Below are 14,468 nucleotides of genomic sequence, written 5' to 3' on the forward strand. Positions count from 1 at the left end.
GAGTAAATTGTCACTCCGAAGAATGAAATCTTATTCTTAAAGATGGAAAATTGAGCTACTCTTTTTCAAGACTGACTCAATTTCATCATTTAGAATGAGACTCCATTCCAAAAAATTTAGAGAATATATATGTATATTTCTATTTCTTTTTATTTCTCTAATGTTTAATATTTATTCCCATTTTTATGATTTCATTATGCATTATGCATAGAGTTTAATTCAAGAGTGATAAGGAAGAATATTGATGCGTGTTAAACTCGTATACCTCACTTATTCGTATTCCCGCGTTCACACCGGCTGTAGTCGGCAAACGCCTCTTGCCCAGGTCAAGCCTTGATTTCGCCGAATATTTCCAGTTTCACGTACACAATGTACGTGTAAGCACTTCAGTTCAGCGCGACCCTCTCGCCTGCCTGGCCGGATTTTAGTAGAAATAACGAGACGCAGTCAGACATATCGGGTTCGGGTAGTTGCGTCTGACGCTATCGTGACGTACTACTACTGTCGGCTACAATCACTAACCCACGTCACTTCGTTTCGCATTTCCGTTTTCCTGGAGCTCCCCTCTTCGTGTGCGGTAAATCATTAATGGAAATAGAATATTAACGTCCGTAAAATGATTTCGTTACTGTTGCATGCAATTTGGATTATCGCACAGCAGGCAGTTGGAAATCAAGTTGCGAGCATAAATTTCAAATGTATAATATTATATGGATAAAATATGGATAAAATATAGATAAAATATCCATATACATGGATAAAATAGGGTAGTAGGGAAAGAGATATATTCTTTAAATCTGAATCAATGGATAATTAATAATATCTTAAGTATGCCATTGGAGGGCATCAATAAAATTCAACTGAGAAAGGAAGAAAGTTTGAGCATTATATAAGTAAAATACTGATATTTATAATTCTAATACTATTACATTGACTATATACATTAAAGCAAGGTTAGACTAAGTTAAGAATTCCACGTTTTATTTAAAGTTTTTTAATTAAAGTTTATTGTGAATTTATTGATCATCCAGCGGCTGGAACTGATATCAATAATTATTATTTACTGATTCAGATTTAGAGAATAAGAGTACTTACAAGAGCTAAACAAAATAATGTGAACATCTCAGAAATATACTATTTATTTGTTTTATTAATGAGAAATTGGCCTTCCTTTCATTTAACATAAATAGTTTTTAACATAGATTCTACCTTTGTTGGAATAGTATCATATATGCTTGTTAGTGTAGCAACTGTTACAATGCAATGTTTTTCCATTCTTCCAATAGAACATCTTTTAATTGCTTAAAACATATCGGAGATATAAATCTGTTTCTTATTTTATTATATACTTCAAATTTATAAATGATATTTAATAATTTAAATCAGACGATTGCATTAGTCAATAAAGATGTTAAAGTTTTTTGGAGAATAAAGGATAATTGAAAAAATAAGAAAAAAATTTCTTTCTCCACTTTTATAAGCAATTGAAAGATGTTTTACTAAAACAAAAGTACAACATTCCATTGATTCTCATTCAAGCATTAAGTGACTATTCCAACAAGAATAGAATATATATATTAAAAGCAAATGATGAGCTCTTATTATAGTAAAACAAGTAATAAAAATTTATAGTGTAAAATAAATAATGTATTTCTCAGGAATTTCGAAATCCAAATTCCTGAAAGTTATATAAATAACCAAAATTCCTTTTTATGCAATAATTTTTTAAATGGAAATTTCTATCATTTTTTGTTAATCGCTTTTATTTTCCTTCGTTATTTATAAAATCGTTTAAAACTATGAATATAAATATTCAAAAATAAAGATTGAATTGTGAGAAGTGAAGATTTAAATTATTGACTATCAATTTGAAAATACCTGGATGACAACAGTTTGACAACAGAGCGAAATTTCGACGGAACTGCTACGCGTCAATTCATCATAGAATTTATTTTCCGTTGACAGTACTGGCGAGAGGTTAACGACTGTAACCACTTTTGATGAATTTGAGTGATAGAAACAATATTACAAAACGCGGAAAATACACTTTGTTTGGCTATCGCGTTTTCCGGTACGATTACCGTGTGATGAAATCATGAGGCTTTCGTCATAAATACTCGCGATAGGATTTGCCGGCATGCTTGTTCCGACGTGTGAATTGTTTCCGCAATTCATTCCAGTAATAATGTGTTATTCGCGTCAAACACGTGATATTTTCGATGTGCAAAATTCCATTCCATACAATTAGTCGCTTGATTTTCTTCGGAGCCTGAAATCGAATCCGCTATCATCAATATAGCCGACGTTTCCACGTCGTCGCCTCTGCTCTTGCGAGTGAAAAATCGTCCCATCTTGGAGCGAACCCGGGCGAGGAAAAGTTCGTAAACTCAATACGCGCCCTTCTACCCTCGACGAATCAAAGGAGACAAGATCGGCAAGGACTGAGATACTCGAGAAATATGCGATCGCGCCGCGCATCTTTTTCTTTGACAAGCGCGTCGATAAGAGCACATGATTATTCTGCGGTGGGAAATCTCGTTTGAAGATTATTTCTCATTTTACGTACTTTTGCCGATGTCAAAACATTCAAAAGACATACCCTTCACTACTTGCTTTCGTACCGTTTTCCCTTTGCACGCGAGTGTGAAATTAAGCCCGTAGCAAGTATGCGAATTCGTATTGCCGAAGCAATACTTTACGAAAACGTTTAATCGCAACATTCGTTCGCATTCGCGTGACTATTCTAATCGGCCGATTTCTGCCCGGGTTCTCTTTAAATCGCGGTGGGACGAGGCGAGAGTGCATTATACATATATATATATATATATATATACACTGAATTACACGAGTAGCGAAATAATCGCGCTTGAAGGAAAGCGTTCGTGTTTCGTGCCTGTGTCGAGTACTCAAATTCTTTTGACTCCATCGATAGTGCATAATGCCTAGTAGCCTCTAAGTCCATGTCTCGCTTTTGCTTTTCATCTCCCTTAAAATCCATCCGCAACAATTACCGACGAGAGCACGGCAGCCTACATCTCTAACGGCCGGACCTTTGAAGAGTTCCTAGTACTCTTTATAGCTCGGTAATGCTTGTCCTTAGCAGCAAGGCCGGCCCCGATAATTCTGGGTCGATAACGAAATTCAATATTTCTGTGGTAATAGCCGTGCGAGCGCACAGTGGCGATGGTAATGCGGCACAATTCGCCCGCATAAGTCCCGTGTTAATATTTAGGCTTACTACTCGTGAGCACGCCACGGTGAGTGCATCATGCACTTTCGTGCAGTCCCGTTGGCGCTTTTTCGAGCTCCTAGGTTTCGGTCGGAATTACCGAGCCTGCAGGAAATACAGTAAACTATAATATTTTGAAGTGTATCGATAGTATTAGTTTCAAAATCTTCATTAGGAATAGACCCTGCACTAATTATATGAAAAGTTGAGTCTCAATAAAGTGAAATAATTTTCACTTCATGTGTAATTTGTCTTATAAGTTACAATGTTATGAACAAAAGATGTCATAGATTGATATTCATTTGTTGATTCTTACTCTCTGAAACTTTTTAGAGTAAATCTCACTCTTAAATATTGAAAACTGAGCCACCTCTTTACTTAAGACTGGTTCAATTTTCACTTTTTCGAATGAGATTCCATTCTTAAATACAACTTAAGATGTATGTTATAAGTCAATGATCAGATGAATTAGCATCTTAAGAAATTATTTAATTATTATGATCCTAAAATAAGAACAAGAAATTGAGGAATCCTTGACAATATCAACAGAATCAAAATACATTTTTGAAGGATTGTACAATCTGTACGATTGGTACTATGAAATTCTAAATTGTATGTACACTGAACCAAAACTGTAAATATAATAAAATATTCATTGAATTAATGAAAATTTATCCAATGAATTCTCATAATGATTTAAGTTATAAAATTATTACTACAAATTCATTGCACGAATGAATATGTAGTTATTATAAATGAATCTAGTTGTATCAATGAATTGACTACATTAAGTTAGACATAAAGTTGGACATTGCTTAACAATCATTCATTGGATCAAAAATGATCAAAATTGTTTTCAATGTATATAAAATATTTTATGTATATAAAATATTAATTTTCAATGTATATAAAACAAGTTTAAAAATCTTTCTCTTAATCGTAAAGCGGAGGTTCACTTGCATTCTGTGTTTCAAACAAGATGTTTTAGAACTTAGGTTTTCAATTTTCATAACTGCAGTTGAGTTTTAATAATGCATAGTTATGGAATTATCAAAGGTGTAAAAAACTTATGCTCAGTCATCTTTGCAAAGCTCAAAAACTATCCATCTTAAATCTTGCGCCTATGATAATTTTTGTTCATCACATTATAAGCTACGTTATATGTAAAAACTAATCATTTCACCGGAATCTAATTTTTCATATATAATTATTGCGAAGCTTCCTTTTTATTAATTTTTCATAATTTTAGCGCAATACTCTTCAAGGCGATATTTCATAATAGTAATGTTTAACCGTGTTTGTTGTTTTGCAAAAAATAACATGCGATATTTTACTTGAAAGTAGTGTGCATTGCAAAAGTCAGACTTCTGTTAAAATCCCGAGCAATTAACAGCGACCTCTTGTTTAAATTCGACGACCTCGTCGAAAACCATGGGCGCGTTAATACATCACTTTTTTAACAGCGTTTCCTGGCACGTCGTAGTGCTTTGTTTTCACGGCTAAACATTGTTATGCAGATAGGACCAGACGGCATTGTTGTTTGGCTGGATCTTCGTGCGTAACCACGGAGCCATTCTCATGATAATTTTTGGAGATTATTTTTCGTAATTTCTCATGGAATACGTTGAGCATCCTCTTTTCTTCTTCGGTCCTGAGAAAAGAGAGCGCGATTGCCAGCGGTGTTTCCTTTAATTTTCTTCCCTCGTGCACTACCTCATCGCGCGTGTCAGCTAAATAAACCCACCTACGTGTATCGTGGAACGTGTATACTCCAGTAACTGAATGTTACTACAAGTTAAAGTTCGCAACGGGTATAATTGCCTTTGTTTGCGAACTCGCCTCCGACTATGGGGACGATCTTTGATCAACGTTAAGTAATGAGCATACGATAAATTGTTTCGAAAACATCTCTAATCTTTGCTCCTTCTCCCCTTCTCTTTCATCGCCGTCTCTCTACCACTCTCATCTTATTCGAGCAACATCCTTTGAAAGTCTTGAAGTCTTTCGTCGTAGGTTTGAACGACCGAAATTACTTGCTAAGCAAGGAACATAACGGGAACTCGTGTTAGTATATCAAGACTTGTTTACTCGAGAAGAGGAAAAGGCTAGCACAGGCCAATTCACTTAAATTGTGTTCCTCCAATTCGATCTATGTTACAGCCGCCGCGCTCGAATTTCACCTTCCGCGTCATTTCTTCGCGCCGAAGCTTCGCATAGACGCCATGAATAGCCGGTCGGATTAAATTTGCTGTCGCTAAACGCGGGATGAAAGCGTAATTACATGCACGTCACAAAAACACGACGTTACACGATGACACGGCGGCCATTGTAACACCATAATTCCGTAATGTCGTACCGCGACACTCATTATTCCAAATTGATGATTAATTATATGGGTAGTAATAATAATAATAATAATAATAATAATAATGATAATAGCAGTGATAATAATAACCAGGATTCGTCGGGCAGTCTCTGAAACTATTTATGACGATTGTAAATTATTGGTCGTGACATTGCATATTACGAAAAAGAAAAAAAGGAATATGCTATTCGCAAAAACTCTATATTAATTATTAAAAGAAGCGCATTTTTAGTTGCTGACCGTCATCTTGGACCTAAAATTAATCTACTATCAAATAAGCGCTTAATTCTTTAATATGATATACAAGGTTGCCATGAAACTGAAAATCAGAGAATTTTGCAAAATTTTCTGGAATATTAAAATTCTTGGCTTTAGAGAAGTTTAATATACCCACATCACAGCTACTTTGGAATTACTTGACAATTAAATGCAAGCAACGTTAATATACGGAGAGAATTATTTTTAAAATTTACCCTGAAAATATGATATAGTTGTGGTACAATACAATATTTTAAATATTTTTATATCATGCACTTTAGTAAAATTAATCAAACTTATTTTATATTTTATTGTAATTTTAATAAACGAGAGAACTTTACAAATTCTTCGAAATACAATATTGTCTCAGAACTACTATTTTCAGAGTAAATTCTAAGAAAAAAATTCTCTCCGTGTAGTAATTAAATTACTATGTTAAAATGTTCTCTTAACAAAATATTTGACGGTTTCCAAATCAGGGTGAAAAATATGATATATACGTATAAACGTCTTTACATCTTGTCATCTTTACGTCTCGTACAGATGTATTCAATCGATAAACGTTATTCAAGGGATGACAATGTAACAAAAGTGCGTGTGTTTCCTCTCGAAATGGCAGTATGTATGTTAACCGTTGGCGTCCAATAGCTGGCACAATTGGAACGTCTAAGCCGCGATAACTGGAATACTCCGTCCCGTGTATGCGCATCCTCGATGAGCGGCGAAACACAATTACGTCCTATCAGCGTTCATTGAATTTCATCCTATTATAGCAAAGGTGATTTATAGAATTACGGAGTGCACGGCGCATGACTGCGTTTATGAGAGGAAGTCGCGTTCGCTTCGCCTTCGCACTCTACGTCAAAACATGCCCACCTGACATTTTGTATAAATCTTGTGGAAATTTATTATATAAAGTAAATTCAAAAAAGGCATGAAACACTGTGAGGATAGCAAGAAAAAAACTTATTGGGCAGTACAAAGAGGTGCGCTCATCGCACGCGTGTCACATTGTGTGGTGTGTATCGTGGAACGGGGAGTTCCCTTTCGGTTCAAAGGATTAAAAGGATTACCTCATACGATATAACGAAGAAGACGTGTAGTCAAATGTCATCGCGCACGACTCGCGAGCGTGAATTTGCACATATCGCGTGCCTTTATTTGCATGCAAATGTATTATAAAAATGGCAGTCGCGCCCCCCCGATGTAATCTTGCGCGGAAAGAAAAAGGAAGAAATGGAAAAGAAATAGAGGAGAAAAGATCATTTGATCCAGTCGCGATAAAAATAGAACAAGCGAAGTGTAACCGGGAAGAATGCTAACGAAAATCAATAATTGGAGTTGAAAAGAAGAACTGGATGTTTTATCGAATTCGATGTTGATTCGGCTCTAATTATCCGTACTGACTTAGTGAGGACTAAGAAAATAGGTTCCGTCGAGATGGCCAGTGAGTGTTTATCTTATCAGAGTTGTCGCAAAATTGGAAATCAGAGAAATCAAAGAAATTGAAAACGGTTAGGGAAATTAGGGAAGTCAGGAAATTTTACAAAATCGTCTAAATTTCTTGGCTTTAATATACGTACATCAGTTTTGAAAAATACTATAAACTTAACATTTAAAAGCAAACAGTGTCATTAATATTAATAATAATTTACGTTACTATTAAATTGCATTGAGATTAAATCTCAACAAAATATTTGATAATTTTTAAATCAGAATGAAAATAGAAAAAAATTTCAAATATTATTGAAAGCATGAAGAAACATTATGAAATTCTGTCTAGGAATCAAAGAAAAGTTGTAATAATAAAAGTCTAAAATTTTAGAATGAGAATTTGTGGCAATTCTGACTTACGTCAGAAGCAAAGGGTATTGGATAGTTTTTGGTTCTACAGATAAACGGGATCATTGAAATATTCACGCAATTATATGAACAACAATGAAAAGTTCACAATTGGTCCGTTCGTTTTATGCTATTAAGTAAATTGGAGCTCCAAGCCAATTCACGGCGGTGAATCACGTCGCTACGAACGGACGATGAATTAATTTCGCCGTGTGCGGGTATCGGAGTTGATTTTCAGCAGCGGAAACACGCCGTTTTGGAAGCGAATTTCGCCGCTGTCAATTCCGAAAGACAGTTTCTGCCCAATGTACATCGATGTGCTTCCCCAACCCTCTCTCACCGCCCCTGAAATCGAGTCTGCGCAACCGATAACAACTACTGTTGTATCGCGGTGCCTATGCTTGCACTTTGCCGATTGACGTTCCAACTTTCCCGATTGTCGACGAGATGATAAACCAATCCCCTCGTGGACCAATTGTGCACCAGTTGGCTGGGGCAGACGGTTCAATATGATTCGATACGTTACAGGCGATTCCAATGATAACTTGTAGTCCAGTCGCAGCACGAGCGAAAGTTCAATCTCGGCGTCCTCGATTACCAGAGGAGACCTTATCGCGCGTTCTACAATACGCGGACATCTGCCAATGAGACGGCGAGATGAACTTTGTAAAGTTATCTTAAAAAGCTGCTTTCTCATGCATTTGATGTTATCTCGTTTAAATTACTGTCATTTTTTTAAAGAAAGTTATTATAACAATCTGTGCTTGTCCGTATTTGAAGAGAACTTTACGCATTATTAGATTATCGCAGAAGTTTATCGATTAAGCTTATCGTTTAATTCAAGTCTGACATTCATTTGAGTTTATTCAAAACGAGCAAAGAGAAAGGAGATAATCAATCTTCCAATTTCAACATCAATTTTCTCGAGCACAATGTATGGCGCTGAAAAAATTTATTTCACGTTAGTGATTTATTTCTCTATGTGACCATTACATATACTTTTATCACATGCAAAGAACGATTTTGTTGAAATATCTAAACATTTATCTAGAAATCATTTATGCAGAAATCTCCGAAAGTAATTTTGTTGGACCATCAAAATAATTATATATAGGAAACTCGATCATGATGAGCAAAAAATTTTGAATTCCAGCTTGAGTACACATAATTATATGTAATCATATTCTTACATCTACCTAAATCTTGTCGGATTGCAACCAATATACTTCATCTTCTGTTTCTCAGCCATATTTCTGCCCCCGTTCCATCTTCGTCATTCCTACTCTATCAGCTGACACTCACCGGCTGCGATTTGGGGTTCTCCGTTGCCCTCCTGTTATCCTTTCTATCTCGATCTCTCGTCCACGTTCTCATTCGGCTATCCCCCTCACACCCTCTGATTTAGGTCGTAGCCAGCCTGCTAACTGATTGAGGGTGATTGACGCTCTGGCTGAATACTGGACAAGCCCAGAACCCATTATTTACTGCTCGACCCTGTACAACGTTATAATTGCCGGCAGCTATTCCACCCTCGCTTTCTCCCCATTTTCTCTCATCTCTCCTCCCCGCCTCCCTCTGGTTGATGCCGGTCAAGCGTTGGTCAAGCGAACGAGTCGGCTTATCGACTCGCGCTCATTGGAGCCGATTTTGAAGCCCTTGCCGCTATCATTGAGATGTACGTTTCGATGAAGCGTTTATCGCGCGAACTTAATGACACTAGTGATTACAGATAAGGGTACTCCCGAATTGATGGTAACAATTAGCCCGTTTGCCATTTATCACTTCGAGCGAAGAACAAAGTATACGTCCCCGATTGTTAATTCGAATCATAATACAGGGTCCTATAATTGCGACAATAGGAAATATAAATCAATTATATGGTTTCTTTTAAAGCATAATTAATATTTAAAAAAAGTCTGCGAGCATCACTGTACAATAAAACGCCGTATTTATACTTGCTGAAAAATAAATTGACACTTTGAATGTTTGTGTCACACGATAGAATCTCGTTTCTTGGAATTAGAGGAAATCTGCGGTTCGGATATCGGTCGACAGCGAAAGTGGTTTCGCGTAACAGACGTCACGTCCAGCATACAGTTTGTCCCAAGAAGGTGGGGTCGATCCTGACGGGGTTAAGTAGCCCCATGGTCCTTGCAAGAAATATACTCGCGCCATAGACTCGAGCACGAATCACGTTCATGGCCGGCCATTTCCCATCGCGGCTGCTGTCATCTTAATCCCCCGGATCCTTTTTACACGGCTTTCTCATTCGCATCCTCTGTGTACCCGAGCCCTTGTGGACTTTGGAGCTCGAGGCGCATTGGGACCACCTTTCCTTTTATCCACTTGAATTACGGTGAGGCACGTCCGCCCCTAGTGGATCCTACGCTCGGAACTGGACATCTCGTTCATGTTTTACGGAAAGGCAAGATTCGTCAAATGATCAAATCGTAAAAGATATGACTGACCGCGCAAAACTAAATAAACTTTACTTTTATTCGTGTAAAAACCTCATTTTTAATCTTTATCACGTTCGATATCTGAAAATGAAATATTAATAAAAGTGTAGCGCGAATACAGATAAGTTTTTTTTAGAAAATGATAAATTCTAAAAATATTTAAAATATTTATCGTAAAATCTATATAAATAATTCCAATTTAAGAAGAATATTAATGCGATTACAACAAAATTAAATTAATAAATTTTGTGAGAAAAATTTAAAATAATTTTTTGTTATTAATTCAAAGAATGAACAAAAAATAATCTCGATGGATTTATTTTAATCACAATAAAATAGAATTTCCATGTAATCGATTGCAATTTGTAAATTCGCTTTCATGTGCAAGAGCTACTCGTTTTCGATGAAAGGTTCCACGATAAATTTCTCGAAATTTTATTCCGTCGAAAATGCATGAAACTCGTCTCCAAATCGAGGGAGTGGTTAGTTGATTTCGACGATGGTCGACTTTTGCGACGAACGTAGGCTACTAAGAATATGTTCGTGTGACATCACGTACAACGAAGATGGTGTTGCAATCAGGTCAGGTCGATCAGTCAGTTGATAAAGATTCGAAGGATAGGTTTTGTCCCAGTCAGATACCGCGTTCACACGTAACTTGAGCCGGACAATAGCTGGGCCACCGTGTCGAGCACGTCTCTATGAACACGAACTATAAGTTCTTCCGATTATATGACTCGCCAGGATTTCGTTGTAGAAAAAAAGTTTAATCGTCTTCGATATTCCTCGTGAAGGAAAATCCCCCGTCAATGATTATCTTTACGTCAAAATTTATCTTTGTATGTATGTTAAATGTCTGTTTTTGTCATTAGAAATTAATAAAATTATTAAAGATAGTACTAGTTAATATTTTTTACACCGTAAATTGACGGATGTTAACATTATCTTGAATTATTTTTTTCTATTTTAGCGAAGAAATTTTTAAATCAATGCAAAAAAAATGAAGAATGTATATCTGTCGTAATTAAACATGATGTTTTAATCTCAATTTTAAAACACCAAACTTTCAAAAATCAAGTTCGATATCTTGGATATTTAGAAAGAAATTCCTTTTAAAATGAGTACACATCTCGTTTATAGCATAGAAATGCTTCTTTCTGTTGTAAAAATAATTCTTTGATATCTTCTTTAAAATGCGCGCTTTATAAATTTAAAACTCGTTAAAACGCCGTTGATATAAAATATTGATTAAGCAGCTGCTTTTTTCCTCTTCATTCTATCATTTCTTCTCTTTTTCGCGCGTTCTTTCTTCGAGTCTTCACCTCGTTAAGATACGACCTGTGAGCCTAATAGAAGCTAACATCTCTCAAAGGAATCGCTAGATGAGACGGTTTACTGTTGTATAATGAAATTGCTGCGAATAACCCTGGGTGTGGCCCTTATCGTCCATTAGAGAAACTTTTCTATTTTTTTATAAATATCTCATATCATTAATTATAATAGTTCGTAATTATCTGATATAGATTATCTGCAATACAGAAAAAAATTAAAAATATATCAATTTTCGACTTTATCAAAATGAAACGATGACATTTTAAACTACATTCCTCGAATTCGAATCGAATTCTTGATCACGTAGCCCAGTATCGCAACATCTTACTGTTAATCTTATTGGCCTGTTACGTAAGTTTCGTAAATTTTGCTTATCTTGCCAGGTCTGGCACTGACTTGAAACTCGAATGTCGACTGCGAGAGATAGCACGGAATTGTTCGGTCCTTTAAGCGAGCTGCATGTGCATGGCGGCGGTTGGAAGTTGCTAGATGCTTCCGAAACGTCGGGGCCAAGGGATAGCCGCAGTTTCTGTTTTGATGCGTCAAGAAGAGCGGGCCGGAATTGTGCTTTGGGTTGCGCCAAAGTTGAATCTCCGCAATGCTCGTTGCTTCAAAGCACTCAGTATTGTGTAGAGAAGTCTCGATCGAAAATTACATTTTACACGGAAGCTGCAGATAACTGCAGTATGTGCCGTAACTTTTGTATATTTTACAAGAAAAACTTATTAATTGATATATTTAAACAGTGTTATTTGTTTTTTAGACATTTTTTTTTAATCATTTAAATTTTAAGATGCGAATTTTAAATTTATTTTCAAAATCATACAGATAATTTTCAAAATAAATTCAATCAATATAAATCTTAGATAGAAACAAGGATAAAGTGATTAGCAAGTAACGTTAAGCTTTATTAAAATCTGTGGCAACGCAACACGGTTCAAAAAGTAAAACGCTGTCGTATCAATTCATACTGTTATTCTGATCTTTAATCGCAAAGTTTCGCATTAACCTATAAAGTTCTCTCTCTCTCTCTCTTTCCCTCTCCCTCTCCCTTCCCCCTTCTCTCTTTCTTAGATAATTTCTTCGCTCGAGAGCAATGTTGCGTCGTCGGTATTCTAGCTTCGCTCACGAGACAAAGATACTCGACAAAGATGCGAAGTAGAATCTCGCGTTAAGGAAGCAAAGGAGGAAAGTTCCCAAAGTTTCGAGCAGTTTCCAGTATTTGCTGCCATGTTTCAGCGTACTCGTTTCACGGACGCTTGTTCCTGTTTGCAGAGTTATAAATTGAGTGTGTTTAGCTAGATGGAGAATGATATTTTTCCGCAGCGTCGAATAGTCTTGGTTTCCTTGCGGGGCGAGTAAGATTATACGCTTCCGAGAAAGATTGATTCTTTGCGCATATCTACGCGTTTGTGTATTCCTATGATATATCTATATAGCTTCGTTTATAATACCTTTCTCCGTTTGGCTAACAGCTTGCCGCAAAGTTAATGCGTGCAAGCACTCTGCGAGTCGTGAAAAAGAGAGTTTCGCTTTTTCTATATTTTTGATCTTGCAATATATTTATAATGGTTCACATCGAGTACAAGAAATGTTGAAATTTCGTTTCGCGTATAGATATTGCGCTGTAAATCAATATTGCGCCACAGCCGGATATAACAACCATAATATGGAATGAATTGAACTGGTTTTAAATCGCTATCCCGCGGATATTTTTAAAGGACACTGTGAGGTTTTTTTATTTTCGATAACTTTTAACGCGATAATTAAGAAACGCATTTCTATTTCTATCCAATTTTTACTGTTTATTTATATTTTGATTATGTGCAATAATTTAAAAAAAACATTTCTATTTCTATCTTAGTTTTTACTATTGCTTGTACTTTTTATATCTTTATATTCTATTTTAATAAAACCTGAATACACTTTATCGGAGAAATAAGATAAAAATAATTATATGAAATGTAAGAAATGCTCGTTATATTTTAATCACTATCTATGTACTTATATTTACTCAGAAGTGCGTTTTCAATGCGTAAAATTTTATTTGAACTCTACAATGACTAGTTCATTAAGAGTGTTTCATTGGATTCTGCTTTACATTTCAGCATAATTATAACTACTGCTTTCATCTGCGAGATAAACTTGTGTATGTATATATTACATTACTGCGATCTTGATTTTGCGAACACGACCCTCGACGAGACTTCGCGGAGTGTCTTATTACACGCTTTCTTTATCACATCAGAACCACAAGAAAAGAATATATTTTTTAAAGAAAAGATGATCCGAGAGCGGAAGAGGAGGAAGTATTATTTTTTTGTGCGTTAAATGTAGGTATTTAATAAAGTAAAATTTCTAGAACATAATTTTTGATGCCAATTCTTATTATGTAATTCTATAAATGCAAAATTTTAACTAATGAAAAAATTCTACGGCTTTAAAAAGAGTACATGTGCTCTCTCAAGGGTACGGTTAACCTAATCTAATTCACGAATATAAGAACGCTGTGGGCGAATACGAATCGTCGATGAGTTTTCATTCTACGAGTCGGACGTCCTCATGTTCTAAATCATTTAGGAGCGTGTCTGCGGTCGAGTTGTGGTTGCATTATATTCCGGAGAAGAAGAATTTCCTATCGAGTTCAAGGCGTGCGGTAAAGAGAGACATGCGGTGAGGACGAGAGCTGTATTTCAAGAAATCAATGTGACATACGGGTGCACAGTTCATCGCCGAGAGATCACCGCGTCCTCGTGAGAGTCCTCGAGAGAACTAGAGATGAGGTCGCAATCCCTTCCTGACCTCCAGAGGCTAGAGAAGACAAACCTTATTATGCATCTCCGTCTTTCCCTTTTCCTTTCCCTCTTCTCATCTCTTCACCTTCTGTCGTTCTTCATTCCTCTTTCTCTCTATGTGAGATTCTCCGTTTCGTGCGAATCCTAGAAAGAGGCGAGGATGCCGTTAACCGAATAACCAGACATAA

At 36.1% G+C, this 14,468-nt stretch overlaps 1 protein-coding gene across 1 annotated transcript in view; it reads right to left on the reverse strand.

Moving 5' to 3' along the window:
• The window catches only part of LOC105620368 (nephrin), a 113,219-nt gene extending 104,276 nt beyond the window's left edge, over nucleotides 1-8,943 (reverse strand). Inside the window, exons 1-2 of the mRNA XM_012201868.1 lie at nucleotides 8,891-8,943; nucleotides 8,006-8,332 (exon numbers count right to left, since the gene is read on the reverse strand). Coding sequence (XP_012057258.1) covers nucleotides 8,006-8,332; nucleotides 8,891-8,943 — 380 coding nt within the window. The remainder of the gene's footprint in view (nucleotides 1-8,005; nucleotides 8,333-8,890) is intronic.
• Between the last annotated feature and the right edge of the window lie 5,525 nt (nucleotides 8,944-14,468).

The sequence above is a fragment of the Atta cephalotes genome, assembly GCF_000143395.1.
Source record: "Atta cephalotes unplaced genomic scaffold scaffold00025, whole genome shotgun sequence".
Taxonomy (NCBI): domain Eukaryota; kingdom Metazoa; phylum Arthropoda; class Insecta; order Hymenoptera; family Formicidae; genus Atta; species Atta cephalotes.